We start from the raw sequence: 21433 nt of genomic DNA, 5'->3' as shown, positions 1-21433 counted from the left end.
GGACACACTCCAACTGAGTCTGAACATGCTTCAGGAAAACGCAGCAATGACACAGGTAATATACGGAAGGACAAGGTCTGGGTTATTCTGAGGTCACAGGTGGGGGAGTCAGTACTTACATAAGGGTCAAAAAAGTCCTTGCTAGGCTCTGGTGTTGTCTGCTGAAAAGGAAGAAAGATTGAGTGACAATATTGAATATGATTTTTTCACTAACCACGCATTTGAGTGAACTTCTTTATACAAAGGATTCATGCCACAGCCCTCCCTTTGCTTTATATCTGTGTTTATGGGTCTGTATGTCTAACTGGAAAATAAAAAATCATGAAATTTTATGTCACTGTCAGTTTGGCCCAATGCAAGCTCCATTCTCTCTGACTGCTCTTCCCAAAGCAGGCCTTTGTGAAGCCACGCAGGGAGCCTGGTCCTGGATTCCGCAGCTGGAGTTGGAGCTGCAATGAGGGACTCAAGCTGAGGACTGACTATCCATGGCCCCCAGTGACCACACCACCCAGCGTCCTGAACACCGTGCATGTGTCCCAAAGAACCACACTGTCTTCTGCAGCTCACCCAGGGCCTAGTCCTGAAAATAAAATGGTTCTAAGGTCCCCAGTCCTGTTTGTCTTCTTCCTAAAGCTAAACACCTCTGCACTTTCTCCTGAATCCCAAAAGGATGCATTGATCTTGGATATCTGTGGAATGACTTGGCCTCCTTCAGTTTGGAAGAACGGCTGCCTAGCTTCTACCTCCTGCCCGAGGCAGTGAGGCCACAGATACGCCACTCGGTGTGATCCAGAGTACAATGACCTGGGAGGTAGCCATGCCACTGCTAGACCACTAGAGTGGTGTAGTACCCCCCACCCCATCCCAACAGTTATTGTTCCATGTTAGACAATAAAGTTGAAAAAGTCCCTTGGATCTGTCACTTTGGCCTCCTGTGCGCTGCCACTGACCAAGCATATGCTTAGTGCTTAATGCTTGTGCCACAGGTGTTTGTTGAATGGGTACAGAAGGGCGCAAACAAATGAACACAGCTGTCACTCAGGAGATGAAGTTTCTTAGTAACCGGTAAATGATTAGCGTGGATGGGGTGCCTGGGTGGCTCAGTGGGTTAAGCCTCTGCCTTTGGCTCAGGTCATGATCTCAGGGTCCTGAGATTGAGCCCTGCATCAGGCTCTCTGCTCAGCAGGGAGCCTGATTTCCCCCTTCTCTCTGCCTCCCTCTCTGCCTACTTGTTATCTCTCTGTCAAAAAAATAAATAAAATAAAATAAAATAAAATAAAATAAAATAAAATAAAATAAAGATTAGCATGGACTTTTCTGTCTTACTATATTGGAACACCTCAGCTACCACCATCAGGTTTAACAGGAATCTTATGAGCAGGGAAACTGCCAATAGTACCACCTGTCATTTGATGGTGCAAGGGACAGAAGCCTAGGGACTGGGGAAGGAAAAGGCCCTCTGCAGAGATGCTCTGAGAATGGAGGTAGGGACACCTTAAGAGTTGTAAGTCCAGATGGAGATGGCATCTGTGATAAAGGGATGGGAGATGGCCAACTCAATTGACAAACACGGACTGAGTCACCTTTGACTCCCTAGCACTAGATAGAGATGTTTGCTCTTTTTTTTTTTCCCCAAGATTTATTTATTTATTTGTTAGAGAGAGAGCGCAAGCAGGCAGAGTGTCAGGCAGAGGCAGAGGGAGAAGCAGGCTCCCTGCTGAGAAAGGAGCCCGATGCAGGATTCGATTCCAGAATCCTGGGATCATGACCTGATCTGAAGGCAGTCACTTAACCAACTGAGCCACCCAGGCGTCCTGAAATGTTTACTCTTAAGCAAATAATGTGTCTTTCTCCAGAAAACCCAGTGGGTGCAGGCCCTTGTGACAGAGTTGTTAGCATAAAGTCAGTGGAGCAGGTAGCCCCAGAAACCAACTTTGTGAAGACTGTGACTTTTTGTACAGTAGAGATGGACCAAGGGGACCTCTGTTGGAGGTTAAGAAAATGGAAGCTCTTCCAGCTCCTTTTTTTGCACCACACAGGTTCTTTCTTGCACTTGCTCTTGGAGAGGACACGGAAAACACCAACTATCCTACCTCCTTCCTTGGAATCCATGCACCATGGAAACCACTAGTCCATGAACTCCACATGCGACTTTGAGGGAAAGAGAATTCACCTCCATAGATGGAAATGAGGTTTACAAAGCCCCTCTGGTGAGCCCTGATGCTTTCATGCAGACACCCAGCTCCAAAACTATCTCTCTGGTGTAGTCTCTCCACAAAGCAGATCTTCTGGGTTAGCAGTGTCTCACCCCTGGCACATCAGCCTTCCAATCTCTCTGCTCTCTAAGGTGGTATCTCCATAAAGGGAGTGAATGTTCCCTTAAAGAAGGATCCCTTGGAGAAGGACTCACTGTGGAAATGCACGTGTGCATGCGAAGCAGAGGAAAGATACAAAAGAAAGGGAGAGAACGCGATCTGGGTTGTTAGCTTCGCCAAGCGACACACGGCTATTATCCATCCCAAGGGGGCAAGACACTGGCAGAAAGTCATGTGATAATTACTTTTCTTCTTCTTCTTCTTGGTGGCTCTGGTAGATATTTTTTCTGAAAGAGAAATAAGATTAATGCTATAATGGGTCTTTGTTTCTACTCTGAGAGCTTGGCATTCCACCTGCCCTCCAGATAGGTCCCACTGTCAACCCAAATTCAAGGTGTCTTCATGGAAAATAATGTCCCTCTCCAAACCTGTAACACACTGTTCTTTCTTACCCAGACTAGATAAGATAAGCTTTTAAAATTGCATCCTCTCTTGTTTTCCTCATAGCCTCACCAGGCTTTTCCTCACCATGTCTTCTGCACCCACTGCCTCCTTTCCATCCTCCAGGACCTGTCTAGCTTGTGTGTCTATACCTCACATGCTACAACTACTCCACGGCCACATACCTGGGGAGGGACGGACAGTGGGTAGGCCCCATCAGTGACCCTGGGCACACAAAGGTGTCTAGGCCTTTGGGGAGACAAGTAGGATGAGCCTTACAGAATGGGTGCAGATGATGAAGAGTAAACCATGCTCTGACAGAGTGTTTTGGGATCCAGAGATGGGTGAGTACAGTAGGCTGAATAATGGCCCCCAAATTTGGTCAGACCCTAAACCCCAGACCTCTGAATATGTTAACTTCAGTGGTAAAAAGGACTTTATGGATGTAATTAAATTAAGGATCCTGCAATGGGGGGATCATTCTGGTTATCTGTGCAGGGCCAATGTAATGACCAGCATCCTGTTGCCAGGGAGACAGGAGGGTTAGAGTGAGGAGTAGGAGATGTAATGATAGAACACGATGTTGCAGTGATGCCAAGAAGGGCCTCAAACCAAGGAACACAGACAACTTCCAGAAGCTGAAAAAGGCAAGGAACAAATTCTCCCTGGAAGGCTCCAGAAAGAACCAGCCCTGACAACACTTTGACTTGAGCCCAGTGAAACCAATTTCACATTTCCAGCCTCCCGACCTGTTCAGATAATGGATTTGAATAGTTTTAAGCCACCCAGGTTGTAAAGGGAGCAGCCTCAGGAAACCAGTGTAGTGAGAGTGCTGTTTGAGTTGGGCCTTGAAGGCTGAGAAGGGGTGGCCAGGCCCAGAGGCCGTAAAGGTCAGGTGAGGTCTTCATGGCTGCCACTCTCCACCCTCCAACCCATCGTGCATTCTCTGATCAGACTAATACTTCTAAAACAGTGTTTCACCTGTGTTAGTCCCAAAACTCCTCGTGATTCCTCCATGATTAAAGGAAGGGTCCAGACTCCTTCCTCCAGCCTCCAAAGTCTAAGAAACCCCCCAATTTAAATTACGTTCTTGTGACCCCATTATACAGTGGTGATGATTTATGGCCCCATCAGGGCCACAATTTACTGTTCCACCTTCAAAAGGATAAGAGCTCATGCATTTAGAGGATTAAGTTATAATATAAAGCAGCCAAGATGCTTCTGAGTACAATGTTAGTAGGTAACACATGCCCTGTGGGCATCACGACAGTTTTCTGGACACTGAGAAATTCTGATAATGCTGGTGAATGATGGAGCTGGTGAACAATAACACTAAATCCTGGACATAAGCCACGTGTCATTGGGATACCTTAATCAGGTCTTTCAGGGTGAATCCGCCACATCTCACACTTGTCTTCCAGTTCTTGGATCGTGAGTAGTTTCCTTCAACTTCAAATTCCCTGAGGGTGAACCACCTTCCATCCACACCCTGTATACACTTCTCTGAGGTTCCTGTGAGACCAAAACAAGGAGTTGCCAGGAGTAACCCCTGCCCCCGACTGCAGAACCTCCAGGATGTAGTCTTCGCCATGGACCTGGGCCACATGTCTTGGGCTCTGAATCTACAGCAGGATAACTGACATGACTTTCAGTTGCCCACAGGCAGCCTGGAAGGCAAGGGTGGAAGAAAGCTCCTGGTCCTGTGTACCTATGTCTTTGACGTTTGTGCAACAAAGACAAGAATTAGCACCAACATTTATTTTTAAAAAGTATCTCAGTATATTCAAAAGAGGAAAATCTGAATGGCTCTGAAGATGAATGAGGAGGATTCTTTTCCTCCCCTTCTCTGAGAGCCAGGCTGAGTTTCAGAGGGGACAGACGAGGTCCCATGGGTGACCATGTGGCAGCTGTTGTCACACATCTTCTTCCTCTTGCACAATATTGACCATCCAGCTAATGGAAATTAGTTATTTCTCATATTTTTGGGGCACCAGCATGGCTCAGTAGGTTGAGCATCTGACTCCTGATTTTGGATCAAGTCAGGATCTCAGGGTCGTGAGACTGAGTCCTGCATTGGCATCCACACTGGGCATGGAGTCTGCTTGGGATTCTCTCTCTCCCTCTCCCTCTCTCCCTCCTCCTCTCTCTCCCTTTCTCTCTCTTCCTCTCAAAAAAATTATTTCTCATATTTTGGACTCATAGCTACTTTATGGGAAAAGTGATTATGGAAATGTCAAGTGGGAAAAGTTAAATTATACATCTGCAATATGGTCATAGGGCAAACATTGATACTTCTTGGTGCCTAAGAACTATATTTGGGGAGGAGGGGAATCAATTATGGCAGATGAACATTTTTACTGTACTTTAACAGTTATGATTTGTGAAGTATTTTATATCTGTCATCTCATTTTCCCCCCTCATAATAACATGGCGAGGCAAGTTTTATTATTATTCCCATTTTGTATGGGAGGAAGTTCAGGGTAAGAGAGACTGGTAATTTGGCCCAGATAGAACGACACTTGTGGTATCTGAAACTTGAATCTGAGTCCTCTAATTCTAAATTCTGTGCTCCTCCCCATTGGCACAAGACTGTACATATGTTAAGGGGAATGGGGCTGTGAACACTGTCGCCAGATTTTTCAAATGTGTACATATTCCACCCTGATATTGAAGTATTTGGTCTTGCATTGGGTGCTAGATGGGCATCCTGGGGACAATCTCCTTGGGGAAAGGAGAGATGTCCTGTTATATTTATTAACTACAAGTGTGGAAATGCCATCTTTCCTCCAGCCTATCTGGGATGCTGTACAGAAAAGAGCTAATGGGTTAGACTGGAGGCTGCCATCTTTAGAAAGTTCTGCTTGCAAGGTTGGATCTTGGCTGGCATTGGGGAACTTGCAACTGAGGGGGTGGGTATCACCATTCCCAGACCTTAAAAGAGTGTCTCACTGTCCTAAACTGTTTATATGAATAATATAAATGGTTTATGCTGAAAACCTGCTTTCCTTCTGGGAGTCTGGAATTTTGGCATGTGCTAGGCAGAGGACACCTATGTGACTAGCCTCTGATAAAAACCTGGACTCCAAGGCTGGGGGAAGCTTCTCTGGTAGATGGCATTTCACATGTTACTACAATTCATTGCTAGAGAATTAAGTGTGTCCTGTGTGACTCTATTGGGAAAGACTCTTGGACACTGGCACCTGGTTTCCTTTGGACTTTGTCTTGTGTGTTTTTTCCTTCCTTGATTTTGCTTTGTACCCTTCCAGTCTAATAAAATATCACCATAAGCTCACTATATGCTGAGTCCTATGAGTCCTCCTAGTGAATCACCAAACCTAGGGATGGTCTTGGGAGACCCCCAACACAGGCATCTACCCCCTGAATAATATATTATTCACATGGGTATTTTCCAGTTAAAAAGCACAGAAGATCATGAAACCCACCTTGTATCATTTTCTCCTTATATAAAGTCCCCTTTGCCTCTCCACAGGTCACAGGAAGTTCCAGAAGGTAAAAATTTATACTTGTATCTTTGGGAATTCTTGGACCTGTAAAGAAGCATTATTTTTTTCATTCCATTTTTCTGAACAACTGTGCACTGTTTTGATCACACCCATCTTGAGATTTTTCTTTTATAATTTAAAATGTATGGGAGGGCTTTCCCCCTGAACTCATTACCCTTCTAGGTCTTTCTTTTATGGCAGATTAGGAGCACAAAGATAATGTCATTCTCCGAAACCCTACATTAAGAGCTTTGTGCGGAGGTGTCTGAATCTCCAAATTTGTTGACCACAACTTCCCATTGTGCCATGATTTTCCTCCTTTTGTATTATTGCTTTGAAGTTGTGTAGCTGGAGATAAAATTCTCCACTTTTAGTTTTGTCTTGAGGAATCAGCTCAGAGACAGAAAGCAAGATTGCAATGGGGCATCTAGCTGGGGCAGTGTCTCTCTTCTCTCCTTGCTCTCTGCTTGTTTCACTTCTCCTTCATGTGAGCTTTCTCTGTCGCTAAAAAGGAAACTCAGAGTAGAGTGTGCTAGAAGTGCAAATTACTCAGGGAGGGGACCTCTGCACATACTTTGGGTGGGGGCACTGGGATCTGATTCTGCTGAAGTAGGCATTGCAAGTCTTAAAATGAAGGAACACCTTCAGAGGCAGGTGCTCTTGCCTTTCTGACCAAAACTGAGGGGGATTCATTAAAAACACAAACTGGGGCTTCTCTATGGAATGGGAAGTATGGGTGGCCATGGTCCTTTCAGAGTTAGTTCTGTTAGAGCTGGAGTGGGCCTAGAAGGTCACTCAGTCTAATTCACCTGTCACCCACCCATTTACAGAGAAGGAAATTGAGGCCAAAAAACAAAACAAAAACCCACAAATGATAATCCAAAGTCACACAACCAAAAGAAGTTTGGAAATTAGGACACAAGTCTTGTACTACCACCTAGGGTCCCCCTTGATGGGCAACCTGTGGCTCTCTATGTGGGCAAGAGGATGGTCAGTTAAATATCATGAAAGTCATATCTTTTATATTTTTCCTTATATTTCCTTCCTCAAAAGTTATCAGTGTAGTAATAGAAGCCCTCTACACGTCCAAGAAGGCCTGGGGTCTCTCAGATCAACTGGCTAATCAATGGAATGGGTATTATATCATCTTGTCTTGTTGTTGAAGTTAACCAAGGCCAATGACTATCCTAAAATTTGTTACTTATTCAAAAAGGCAATTAAGTAAACTGATTGATCACTCAAAACACAGAGTATAAAATAAGAATTTAGATACTTAATTATTAAAAGTATATTATTTACTTCCTTTTACCTCTTTTTCTGCCTCTTCTCAAAGACCTGGTGATGACTGGTTTTCTCCCTGAGAAAGTAAAAAAATAACACAAATGTCTCTTGTTTATAACATTACATTGCAAATGGTAGTGTTTTACAAAAATACCATTCAAATGTAACTTTTCAGAAGCCTGTCTAGTACTTGAAGAAATGTAGCAAATGTGTCAATGAATCAGGAGTCAGGAACTTTTTCCTGTAAACTAAGAGATAGTAAATACTTAAGGTACCTAATTGCTGTTGTGACTATTCAAATCTGCTGTTGTATTATGAAAGCATCTGTAGAGAATATGGAAATGAAAGATGTGGCTGTATTCCAATGAAACTTTACTTACAAACAGCCAATTGGCTGGATTTGTCCTGTGGGCCATAGTTTGCTGAACCCTGGCCTAGACTTAGTTACAAAGATGATACTTAACTGAGATTCATCCTATATTTCTTTTACTATTATCTCCAAATAAATTTGAAACAGTATTTTGTAGATTTCTGAAGCAACTTGGTGAGAAAAATAGTGAAATTAGACATCTACTAGGTGCTTCTTTTCTGTCAAGAACTATCCTTAGACCTTGCCTCTATTAACTTACTTCATCCTTAGAACAAATTATCAAACAGGAACTAATACTATCCCTACTTTACAGATGGGAAAATCAATGCTCACAGAAAAGAAATACAGATTAAATGAAGATGCTGAAGATTTCCTTTAGTAAAGAGACAGAGATAAAAGGCAGTAATACAAGGTTTCAAGGGAGATTTCATGGGGGAATCTACAGGTCAGATAGCTTCCCCAAACCCTAAACCTGAAAGAAGATATTTGTGCTGAAAGTGGTGGCAAAAATGAGCAAGGATATCAAAACTAACTCAATGAAGGGGAATTTATAGAAATTGATGTCCAAGTTCTAAAAGGCACAGGGTTAGAGATAGCCCAAAGGGCTGACTTTAAATACGTCCCAGAAGAATGTAGTATCTGATTTATGTTTTGATTGTATCCAAAGAAAGAGTGAGTCATGTCCATGTGCATGTTTGGGTCTGTCATTATTCAGATGTTCTTGAATGTTGGGGTCAGAGACACACACTTGATGCTTTTTCTATCTAAAGGTCTGTGCCCATGGCTGGCATCCTGGGGTACTAATTTGGATAGTTCAGATCCCAGGAGAAAAATCTGCAGATACTCAACTATAACTCATCTTTCCTTTAAATAGATTATGATCAGGTGAGGCTGGAAAGTTTTTTTTTTTTTTTCTTCAACCAATCACAAAAAGCCTTCATTTGTGGGGCCTTTGCTATAACAAATAGCCAAAGGTTTTTTAAAAATCTCAAGATAAAAATGGGCCCATGAGATGTTTATTGAGGAGTCCTATTCTGAGAGGAATCACATCCCAAGGTCAAGCATGTTCTACCCTACAAAGTATTACCTTAGGAAGTTTATCAAGATATTATGAAGGTATACTGAGAGAAGGGTTTCCCAAACCTGCATAAAAGAATCACCAGCATGGCTATTAGTACTAAAGACTTAAGACATGTAAAATAGGGAACATGTAGACTACAAATAAATAGATGAAGCTTTTTTAAAAAATTGCTCTGCACTGATGAGTTCCAAAGAACATGACTGTGCCAAGTAAGGTAGTTAGTATGATTGCCAGGTGTAAAAAGTCATCCATGTAAGTGTGGCTTTCTGTGGAACACCCCTCTCCTGTCACTCATGGTGCTGAAGTGAGAGGTATACCCAGGAAAACTAGCCAGTGCTGGTTCACTCTCCCAACCTTCCTCCCTCCTTACTGCCACCCCTCTCTTTGCCTGCAAGGGTCAAGGCCCACTGTCCCATGAGAAGATACCCGGGCCCTCTCTGCTTTCTCCTTGCTTTCTCTGTCCTCTCCTTTCTCAATGAGGTAGCCAAACTTATACTCCAGCTAGCCCTGGTCATAATCTGAGTCTGTTGAGCAGTAGCCATTATTGGCAAACATACATTCTCTTGCTCTCAGTTTCTCTCTGTTTAAATCCTCTTGGGACTAGTGTGTGAGCTAGATTCTCCTTTCATCAAAACCGCAGGATACGAAGCTCTATATGAGGCTGAGATGGGCCTTGGAGGACAGTCAAGCTATTATTATTTATCTTACTTTATAGATGAGTAAACTGAGGCAGAAGAGGTAAATTGACACCCTCCCGTCCACACGATTACCTCAAGGTCATGGGACATGAGGAAGGACAGGTACATCACCTATGAATTACACTGTGTTTCATGTCTAAAACTATGTCCAGTCCTGAAAGTTATCCATTCAGTGGAGGGAGCACTGCATTGTCACCAAGGGTCCTAGGTTCTGGTTGCAGATTCATCACAGAATTATTTTTTTGTGGTATTATCATCTTTCTCTCCATGTCACCTTTTGGAAATTGACTAGATCTGATATATTTCTCAACAGTACAGCTACATAAAGCAATAGGGAAGTAGGTTTGTTACTAAAAGCATAGAATAAAGCATGAGAATTTAGATGTTTAGCTACTGAAAATGGAAAATGTATGCTTTTTTTAAAATTAATTTTTTTTTCTTTTTACCTTTTTGTTTGCCTCTGTTCCATAAGGCTCTGTTACTCAGAGTTTGGATTCTATGTCTGCCTCTCCTTCTCACTGAGAAAACAAAAATATAAAAACGATGCTGCTGATATGTTACTAAACAGCCAATGAGTCAATGAGGAACTCAAGGAGAAATAAAAAGAAAACATATAGAAACAAATGAAAATGAAAACACAACAGTCCAGAATCCTTGGGACACAGCAAAAGCAATTTTAAGAGGGAAATATATAGTGATACAAGAATACCTCAGGAAACAAGAAATATCTCAAATACATGATCTAACCTTACACTTAATGGAACTAGAAAAAGCATAAATAAAGCCCAAGTTTAGTAGAAGGAAAGAAATGTAAAGACCAGACCAAAATTAAATAAAATAGAAACCAAAAGAAAAGAAAATACCAATGAAGCAAAGAGCTAGTTCTTTGAAAAGATAAACAAAATTAATAAATCTTTAGCCTGACTCATCAAGAAAAAAGGAGGGAGGAAACAAAATCAGGAATGAAAGAGGGAAAATAAGAACCAACACTACAGAAGTGCAAAGGATTATAGAGACTGCTATGAAAAAATATAGGCTAACACATTGGACAACCTACAAGAAATGGATAAATTCCTAGAAACATACAATCATCCAAAATTGAATTAGGAAGAAATAGAAAATCCAAACAGACCAATTATTAGTAATGGAATTAAATTGACAATCAAAAAATTCCCAAAAACCAACAAAAATCCAGGACTAGATGGAGTCACAGGGGAATTCTACCAAACACTTGGAGAAGAGTTAATGCCTATTCTTCTCAAACTATTTAAAAAAAAAAAAATAGAAGAGGAAGGAAAGCTTCCAGAGCCATTGTATAAAACCAGCATTACCCTAATACCAAAACCAGACAAAGACGAAGACAAAGATGAAGGAGGAGGAAGACAAGGAAGAGGAGGAGGGGAAGGAGGAGAAGGATGAGAAGAAAGAAAAGAAGAAGAAGAAGAAGAAGAAGAAGGAGGAGGAGGAGGAGGAGGAGGAGGAGGAGGAGGAGGGGGGGGGGAGGAGGAAGAAGAAAACAAAAGGAAAGAAAGTCAACTACAGGCCAGTATCCTTGATGAACAAAGATGCAAAAATCCTTAACAAAATACTAGCAAACTGCATTCAACAATACACGAAAAGGATCACTCACCATGACCAAGTGGAATTTATTTTAGAAATGCAAGGATGATTCAGCATTTGCCAATCCATCAGTGTGATATACCACATCAACAGAATGAAGAATAAAAATCAATCTCTATGAAAATACCAACAACACTTTTCATAGAACTGGAACAAATAATACTAGAATTTATATGGAACCACAAAAGACTCCAAATAGCCAAAGCAATCTTGTGAAACAACAACAGAGTTGGAGACATCACATTCCCAGATTTCAAAATCTATTACAAAGCTATAATAATTGCAAACAGTGTGATATTGGCAAAGAAACAGACAACACAGATCAATGGAACAGAATAGAGAGCCCAGAAATAAACTCACACTTATGCTAAATTAACTTACGACAAAGGAGGAAAGAATATACAATGAGTAAAAGTCTCTTCAAGAAATGATGCTGGAAAAACTGGACAGCTACGTGCAAAGGAATGAAACTGGACCACTTTCTTACAGTATATTCAAAAGTAAACTCAAAATGGATTAAAGACCTAAATGTGAGACCTGAAAGCATAAAATTCCTAGAAGAAAAGACAGGCACTAATATCTTTGCCACCAGCCTCAGGAACATTTTTTCAGGACCTGGCTCCTCAGGCAAGGGATATAAAAGCAAAATAAGCTATTGGATCTACACCAAAATAGAAACTTTTGCACAGAGAAGGAGAAACATCAACAAAATGAAAAGGCAACCTACTGAATGAGAGAAGATATTCACAAATGATATATCCAATAAGGGGTAAACATCCGAAATATTAAAGAACTTATACAACTCAATGTTTAAAAAATTGGTTGAAAATGGGTAGAGGATGTGAGCATTTTTTCTTTTCTTTTCTTTTTTTTTTTTTAAAGATTTTATTTATTTGTCAGAGAGAGAGACGGAGAGAGAGCGAGCACAGGCAGACAGAATGGCAGGCAGAGACAGAGGGAGAAGCAGGCTCCCTGCCGAGCAAGGAGCCCGATGTGGGACTCGATCCCAGGATGCTGGGATCATGACCTGAGCCGAAGGCAGCTGCTTAACCAAATGAGCCACCCAGGCGTCCCATGAACATTTTTTCTAAAGAAAACCTACAGATGGCCAACAGACACATGGAAAGATGTTCAACATCATTAATCATCAGGGAAATTCAAATCCAAACCAAAAGGACAAGAAATAAAAAGTGTTGGTGAGGGTGTGGAGAAAAAAGCAACCCTTGCGCACTGTTGGTGGAAATGTAAACAGTGCAGCCACTGTGGAAAATAATATGGAACTTCCTCAAAAAGTTAAAAATAGAAATACCATACAATCCAATAAATCTACTCCTGGGTATTCACCCAAAGAAAACAAAATACTAATTCAAAAAGATTTATGTTCCTATGTTTATTGCAGTATTATTTGCAATAGCCAAAATATGGAAGCAATTGAAGTGTTCATTGATAGATGAATGGATAAAGAAGATGTGGGGTGTGTGTGTGTGTGTGTGTGTGTGTATGTGTGTGTGTGTGTGCACGCATGCGTGCTCACGCATGATGGAATATTACTCAACCATAAAAAGGATAAGTTCTTGCCATTTGTGACAACCTCGATGGACTTAGAAGGTGTTATGCTACATGAAATAAGTCAGATAGAGAAAGACAAACACTATTTAATTCCACTTATATGTGAAATATAAGATACAGCACAGATGAATAAACAAACAAACAAAAAGCAGAAACAGGTCAGTAAATACAGAGAACAAACTGATGCCAGAGAAGAGGAGGTGGGAAATGAGCAAAATGGGTGAAGGAGAGTGGGAGATATAGGCTTCCATTTATGGAATGGATAAGTCACAGGCACAAAAATTACAGCATAGCAAATACAGTCAAGTCTAGAGATGGTGACAGTTTGGGGAACCAGCTATACACCCACTGGGATCATGAGAAAGCACGATTCTCATGGGCTTCTCTGGGGGAAGGGAGGAGGTCAGTTAGCTTTTCTTGAAAGATATTCTGTAAAGAAAGACGATTTGAATGGATGACATGGCCCTGGCAGGTATGTGGCCCTCCCCTAAGGCGGAAGTGGTAGGCAATCAGCTGGAACTCCTGCGTTAGAGGAACTTCAGTGGAGAGAGTCTTTCTAAAGAGGGGTTCCTTAAAGAGCCCATAAACATGGCTCATGCATTCTCCATATGTTGGAGACATGAAGGACATAGCCCATAAGAGGGCTATTCCTGCTCCTTATGCCCTTCTCTCCCTCTTCCACAACTTGAACTAGCTAAAAGCACTGATGCTGAGGAGGGTTAGACAAGAGTGTGGATAAGAGAAGAGGCTGGTCTCACCCAACTTCCTTACTGCATATCAGCTCAGGTTTCTTAATACTGAATGAGAGTAACACAGCTCCAGGGCTTACCTAAGACTTCATCTTGAGGCAGAAAGAGAACTATTTCAGAGAACAGTTTGAAAAGGAGTTAGAAGGAACAAAATCAATTTGTGCTTAAACTACCAATTTCAACATTTTAACAAAACAGGTAAGACAGGTTTCACAAAAACTCAGAGGAACAAAATCTTGGACCCGGGTAAGTATAAGCTAAGAAATAACTAAGACAATACAGGCAAATATGAAGATAAAATGATAGAGATGCTAGAAATATATATGTTCATTGTCTACTGCACGGACACAGTATGCTCTGCCTGAGTTTAGTTTAAATAACTGTGTCCCAGGCTTAGTTCTGAGGTGACACCAGGACTCTAGCTTCTGCTTAATTAATTCAAGTTCCCTGTTTCTCCCTGTTCTGTTGAGCGCTGTGTTCATTAGTTACCACAAACCTTTCTAACATTTTCTCCTGGTCCCTCATTTCCCATTCAGGGTTAGATTGTCTCTGGCCATGTAGCTCCGTGTTTATCCAGGTTCCAGCTCCTATTCTTGCCAAGGGTCTTAGGTGACAAGAGGCCAGGTTTGAGCCAATATGAGTCAGAGTTTTCCTCCAAATATGAAGAAGTCAGTGACTCTGGATAAAAACATGTAAGGCAAGTAGGCAGATTGCTATTTGTCCCCCACAATCACTCTTTCTTCCATAGAAATAGAGTTACAGTTAAACCCATGGCTGCCTCACTACAGTTTATAGTTCCTGGCCTCAATGGCAGCTAGCTTTGGTCATAATACCAAATTTTGGGCAACAGGATGTGAGCAAAAGACCTTGGATCTTTCCATTAAAAGAAATCAATAGGTGATTTCCCTGCCCATTTTTCTCCCCCTGGCTGGGAGACAATGGCAACCACAATAGCTCTTCTGGACCCACAGACAGAAACGATGTGTTGAGGAAGGCAGTCTCTTCCTTCCATTTCTGGGTTGTTCGATGAAAGAGAAATAAATGATATGGTTTAAGCCACTGTATTTCGGGCTCTCACTGTTACAACAACTTAGCCTGTACTCTAAACAGTCATTATTTATAAAATCCATTGAAGATTTCTGGGGTACAGGAAAGATGGGTCTAGCAGGAAGACCAGGGTTGCAGTAAGTACACAGACATGAATTCTCAGACTTTTACCTTTTTGGAGATTGCTTTTTTTATGTATATGTCTTCTCTTTCTTCCTTCAAACAGAAAAGAAAATAAGCTTAACATGTCAGTAAGCTTCAAATATTTTAAAGTCTTTATTCTACCTTTGTAGTGCTAAATCTCTGCCTACCAACACATCACCACACTGAAAACAAAAATAGCAACAAAAATAACTTACATTTATGCCAGTCATTTACAGTATATTTTTACCTACTTACGTGAGGTTTTCTCATTCACAATAAAGAAAACACAAAAGGTAGCTGAAATCAGATAGGAGCTGACAGAGAAGAGGAGGAGTGTCACAGGGGTCAAGGAAAAGTAGATTTCAGAAATCACAAGTGTATGTCCAGGAATTTAGGGGTTTGCCTTGAAAAGCTGAAGCTATAACCTATGTTTCTAACAGCCAGAACTTAAGTATGAAATAGAAAAAAAAAAAAAAATTGGAAAAATGATGACAAATTTAGAAGGGATAAAAGAGATTATTTAAGGGCGATTTATAAAAGATGAACCAGGAAGTTTAGAAAAATTAAGAAAAATTAGAAAGAAAATAATCAATGGAAGATAGTCAACAAGTCAGCATATTTCCTAAAGAAGAAAATCAAAATAATAGAAGCGCTTTGATATAAATTCAAGAAAAAAGTTTCTGAAATAGAACAAAAAACTGACTATACTTAAGTACATATATTTCTGCCCTACAGCAGAAAAAATTGACTCCAAACTGTCAACCTTGATATATATTCCAACAAATTTACTGGACTTTAAAGATAAAGAAAAAGGGGCGCCTGGGTGGCTCAGTGGGTTAAGCCGCTGCCTTCGGCTCAGGTCATGATCTCAGGGTCCTGGGATCGAGTCCCGCATCGGGCTCTCTGCTCAGCAGGGAGCCTGCTTCCTTCTCTCTCTCTCTGCCTGCCTCTCAGTGTACTTGTAATTTCTCTCTGTCAAATAAATAAGTAAAATCTTTAAAAAAAAAAAATAAAGAAAAAAATGGAATGGGCAACCTAGATAAAAAATGTTAAGTCATTTTCAAGGGAGGGGGATCTTGCTATAGAATTTTCTTTAGTAACAAACACCTAATGTCACAAGAAAGTGGAGAAAAATCTACAAGATGCTTCTAGAAATAGCGAGTAAATTATTTTTCATATATAAAAAATAAAACCAAATACTTTTGAACAGGAAAATTCTGGAACTTTTGTTCCTATGAATAATTATTGAGAAAACCACTTGAGAATCCACCTCAGCAAACCAAGATAAACTGGAAAAATTTTGGCAAAAAGGATTAAAGTAAAAGCGGGGATGAGGTCACAGAGCAGGATATTAAACATACATGTGCTGACAATATAGAAATGGTATAATAAAAAAATGTGTCAGGAAGGGGGAAATATGGGTGGTAGAGCAAGATCATTGTCTGTTGGACTCACGGCATGTTATTTGGACAAATCAAGGAGGGATGTCAAGCACATTTAAGAGCTGAAAGATACATATAAAGGTAACATCATGATGGATCTAGAGAGTATAATGCTCAGTGAAATAAATCAAAGACAAGGGTGCCTGGGTGGCTCAGTGGGTTAAACCTCTGCCTTTGGCTCAGGTCCTGACCTCAGGGTCTTGGGATCAAGCCCCACATCGGGCTCACTGCTCAGCAGGGAGACTGCTTCTTCCTTCTCTCTGCCTGCCTCTCTGCCTACTTGTGATCTCTATCCGTCAAATAAATAAATAAAGTATTTTTTTAAAAATCAAAGACAAATGCCATATGATTTCACTCATTTGTGGAATTTAAACAAAACAAATGAGCAAAGAAAAAAAAGAGACAAATCAAAAACTGGCTCTTAAAAACAGAGAACAAACTGATAGTTTCCAAAGAAGAGGTGTGTGGGGGAGATGGGTAAATTAGGTGAAGGGGATTACGAGTACATGTATCATAATGAGCACTGAATAATGTATGGAATTGTTGAATCACTATATTGTACACCTGAAACTAATATAACACTGTCTGTTAACTATCCTGAAATTAAAATTAAAAAAAAAAAAAACCTATTCGACACCAAAAACAAAAAAAATAACATTATGACCTAAACTTGGGTGGGAAAGGAAAGAGTGGACAAAGAAATAGGACACATGCTAAATTTATCAATTTGGGGGGGTAAGAAATTAATGGGTACTAGCTAAAGAGGGAGTATATAAAAGTAATTCTAAGAGTAATCACTAGATCAAAAATACAAACATTTCTAAATATCAGAAGTACACACTTACTCCTAACCAGTGAAAATATCAGAAATGAGTACAATTCAACCATTCATTTCTTTTAAAAGGGAAAGATCCAGAAGTGGCTCATATTTCTTCAGCTCTGAGGCCATTGTTGAAGTTCGAGAACTTCGTCACAAGGCTAGCCTCAGGGAAGACTGAGAGGTTTAGTCTAGCTAGGTAGTCATGTGCCCAAATATAACCACTGGAACAGAAATGCAAACCTTCCTATTAGAAGTACATACATGCACATGAATGCATAGAAGTCAGAATACAGAGTGTTGACATTTTCAATATCCAAGACACACTAGAATATGTAATAAAAATTAGTATGACACAAACAAGACCATGCATTTTGGTTTTATCTCTAAAAGTAAATGGACATAACTCACTTATTAAAATAAAGATTTTGAGATTGAATTACAGAGTAAACTCTAACTTTTTTTTTTTTTTTTTAGATCTTCTCATTTATTTGTCAGAGAGAGACCACAAGCAGGGGGAGGAACAGGCAGAGGAAGAAGCAGGCTCCCTGCTGAGCAAGGAACCTGATGTGAGGCTCCACCCCAGGACCCTGGGATCGTCACCTGAGGCAAAGGCAGATGCCCAAACGACTGAGCCAGCCAAGTGCCCCTAAACTCCAACTTTTAATCCTATACAGAAGACTTACGGAAAAAGATACTTTACAAATATTGAAAATAAATGTATAGGCAAAAGTATATTCAACATACATCAACAAAAAGAAACCAGGGGGTCATGGTCTGAATATCAAAAGAAATGTAATTCAGACCAAAAAGTTTTAAGCCAGTAGTAATTATGGGAGATACAATGAAAAATAGATAGCAACCACTCCTAGTAGCAACTTTATTTTTACCACCCCAGTCTATGAGAGGTCAAGTGCACAAAACGAAGAGGCCCAATTAATACATTTAACAAGGTGGATATGATTAATTCATATTCAACTCCATGTCCAAAAAATAGAGAATGCACATTTCTTCCCACTTGGGGCAAAGAGGAAATATAAATCCAAATGGTAGACTATCTAGCAAATAACGATAAATTATTTCCAATGAGAAACTATGCATTATCTAATTTTAAAAAACACTAATTTTAAAAAGAATGAAAAAAAATGCATAGTCTTCATTATTCATGGAGTCCATATCTGTGAACTCACCCACTTGCTAAAAGTTACCTTTTTAACCCCCAAATCGATACTCATGGCACCTTCACGGTCACTCAGACATGGGGAGAGCAGTGGATCATTCAAGTCACTGATGGGACATTTATTCAGTGCTTTCATTGGTGATTGTGTGTTTAAAATAGTAGTAGTGCTGATGTGCTACGTCATATTCCTAAGCACAAAAAGCTTGTGATGTGCTCTATGGAGAAAATCTGTGTTAGATAAGCTTTATTCAGGCATGCGTTCTAGTGCTGTTGGCTATGAGTTCAACATTTATGAATTAATGTATACATTAAATAAGATATCTTTAAATAGAAGCATTCACAAAAATACTCACAAAAAAGGGTATGTATTGATTAGTATGTTGTGGCCAGAGGTTCACAGGAACATAACCCTATACTTCCTCTAGAACCAATGGTTCAAAGTTAGCAAATTCTGTGTTTGGGTGACTTTATAGAACGTATCTACTTTGAATAGTGAAAATTGGCTGTATATGTACATCTATATGGATATGTATATATGAGTACACAAGCAATGTGTTTTCAGAGTCCATCCACTTTTTTTCATTGTTTTTTATTTTAAATTGTACTTTTCTCTTTTTTTTTCTTCAAATATTTTGCTTTTTATTCTCAGAATTTATATTTGGTCCTTTTTAAATAATTTCTATTTATTGATTGATATTTGCTATTTGGTGAGAAATCTTTTCTAACTTCTTATGTGGCTTTGTTAAACACGTTTAAAATAATTGATTTAAAGTCTTTTGTCTAGTAATTCCAGTGTCTAGTCTTCCTCACGTACAGTTTCTATGTTTCCTGAGTACGGAGCCATACTTTGTTGCTTGTTTTGCACGTCAAGTAATTTTTTCTTAAAAACCTAATATCTTAAATAATATGTGATAACTCTGGAGATCAGATTATCAGATTATTTTCCCAAAGTTTTTTGTCATTGCTGTTTGTTGTTATTCCCGTTGGTTTTTGTTGTTTATTTAGTACTTTTTTTCTGAACGAATTCTGTAAAGTCTGTGTATTTTGCCGTGTGATTTCTGAAGTTTCAGCTCAGTTTAGTGGTGAATTAATGACTGGAAGGAGATTTCCCTAAAGATCTGGAAGTGATAAGCCTCCCAGTATTTGCCAAGGGGCTAGAAATGCCTGTGTTGATGCATGCCTTCAATGCACAACTAGACAGTTGACAATTGCATCCTCGCTGTCACTTCCTGCTTGCACAGAGCCTCCTGGTTAGGCAGAGGTGACAGGTGAGGGCTATTTTAGGTCTTTCCTGAGCCTGGGCCCAGCCCTGGGTATCCTAGACCTTTGTGTGGCCTTCCAGATGGCCAGGAATATTGGGGAGTTCTAGATATACATATATATGTATCTATATTTATGTACTATATATAACATATAACACACTTATATGTATAAAAGTATATATTATACTACAATGCTATATATGAAATACTACATATTTATGTGTAATAAATAAGCTATATATGTATGTTTATATGTATAAAATACAGTTTTATAACTTTATGTTTTTTTACATAATTATGTATTATATAAATATAATATTTTTAAAGTTTATACATTTACATATTACATATTATATAATTTATAGAAATGTAGAAAAGACTCTGGCCCCCTGCTCCCATTCTCTTGCAGCTGACTTGTTTATACCTCATTTTTCTCCGGCATCAGGAGGCAGCAAGGGGTGTTAAAGACCTGATAACGGTAAGACAAAGAAACTTGTTTTTCTAGGCAGGCAGAGAGAAAACAACTATTTGCATTTTATTATCAAGAAGAGACCAAAAATTGAGAATACTTTGTCTTTTGAACAGAGTGAAAACCGTCTTTTTATTTTATACCAGTGTCTTTAAAATTTATTTATTTTAATTTTAGTTTATCCTGACCACACCTAAAATTTGTTTCCAAAGATTTTTCTTTACAAACTTTTTACAACTTTTTTTTGCATTTAGATTTTATCCTAAGCCATTTTTTTAATATAACCACCTCATTTAGGACAAAATTACCTTTTTTACCTTTAACAAAAATGTATTTCCATTTTTCATTTTTTTATATATCTCCTACTTTTTTACATAGAGAGTTGTGTCCCTTATTTCCATCTGACTTACAGTTGGTAGAATTTTTCACCTTTAGAAATTTTAATTTTCAGTGAAGACCAAAGAGCAACCAATTGTGAACTGTTACACCAGAATTCTTGAATGGCAAATTTGTGAATCAGTTAAGCACAAAACATGTTTACCAATAGACTTAAATATCCTTAGTTCTTTGTAGTAAGTTAAAAGCATAAACCTATGTCCAGTAATCAATGTTTTAGCACTTTATCCCATTTGGAAAAGACCTAGATGTTCAACAAATTTTATTTCATTTATTATTTAAGCAAAACTTTAAAGTTTCGGGTTACCAAAGATTTTGAAAGTTATCTGAACAATTACCCATGAAAATGTTGAGACAAACAATTAACTATCAGTTTAGTCATCTTTTTGTTAACAGATTTCAACAGAGATAATATGAATTTATTTGGCCTTCAGCAAACCTCAGTAGAGTAAGTTTTACATTTAATGCTGATAACTTTAAAGACATGCCTATCTTAATGAAACCAACAAACTTAACTTAGTTTAAATACTGATTGAGGTTCCACTTGGGCCCACCCTGTTTTCAATTTTTACCTGAGACACTGGGGTCTGTAAAAGTTACAGAACAGAGCGAATAAGAGTCCAGGTAGACCATATAGCAATTGGAATTGGTTTTCCTTTAGCAGGCAAAAGTTTTAACTCCTGTCCTACTTTTTCCCATGTCTGTAAATCTAAAGTCCCTAATATAGGGAATTAGGAGCAGTGTTCTTTAATTACCTTTAAAAGCTCCAAAAGTTTGCCCTTGCTGACTTCTGCTTTTCCCACCTTAGGAGCCATCTCAACAAACATACTTAAGGGTGATAGTCCTTTGTGCTCTTTATATTACCCGTATCCTGCGATATATTACCCATACCCACAATTCAGCAGCGGGAAAAAGGCAGGGCCGTGCAGAACTCATGTTGGGGCTTCTTCTCCTGTTTCATTTCTCTTCTCTCATGTCCCCGTTCGGGCGCTAGTTGCCGCCTCCGGACGGCAGTCCCTGATTTAGGCATGTACTGTAAAGCTTCTAAG

At 39.6% G+C, this 21433-nt stretch overlaps 1 protein-coding gene across 1 annotated transcript in view; it reads right to left on the bottom strand.

The window, feature by feature from the left end:
- SP100 (SP100 nuclear antigen) overlaps nucleotides 1-21433 on the bottom strand; it is a 98881-nt gene that overhangs the window by 16569 nt on the left and 60879 nt on the right. Inside the window, exons 16-22 of the mRNA XM_032354323.1 lie at nucleotides 14846-14890; nucleotides 10136-10207; nucleotides 7569-7616; nucleotides 6200-6304; nucleotides 4126-4268; nucleotides 2561-2602; nucleotides 120-161 (exon numbers count right to left, since the gene is read on the bottom strand). Coding sequence (XP_032210214.1) covers nucleotides 120-161; nucleotides 2561-2602; nucleotides 4126-4268; nucleotides 6200-6304; nucleotides 7569-7616; nucleotides 10136-10207; nucleotides 14846-14890 — 497 coding nt within the window. The remainder of the gene's footprint in view (nucleotides 1-119; nucleotides 162-2560; nucleotides 2603-4125; nucleotides 4269-6199; nucleotides 6305-7568; nucleotides 7617-10135; nucleotides 10208-14845; nucleotides 14891-21433) is intronic.

This window comes from Mustela erminea, chromosome 8, assembly GCF_009829155.1.
Source record: "Mustela erminea isolate mMusErm1 chromosome 8, mMusErm1.Pri, whole genome shotgun sequence".
Lineage (NCBI taxonomy): Eukaryota > Metazoa > Chordata > Mammalia > Carnivora > Mustelidae > Mustela > Mustela erminea.
Note: the sequence above shows the minus strand (reverse complement) of the source record. Positions and strands in the feature narration are given on the sequence as shown.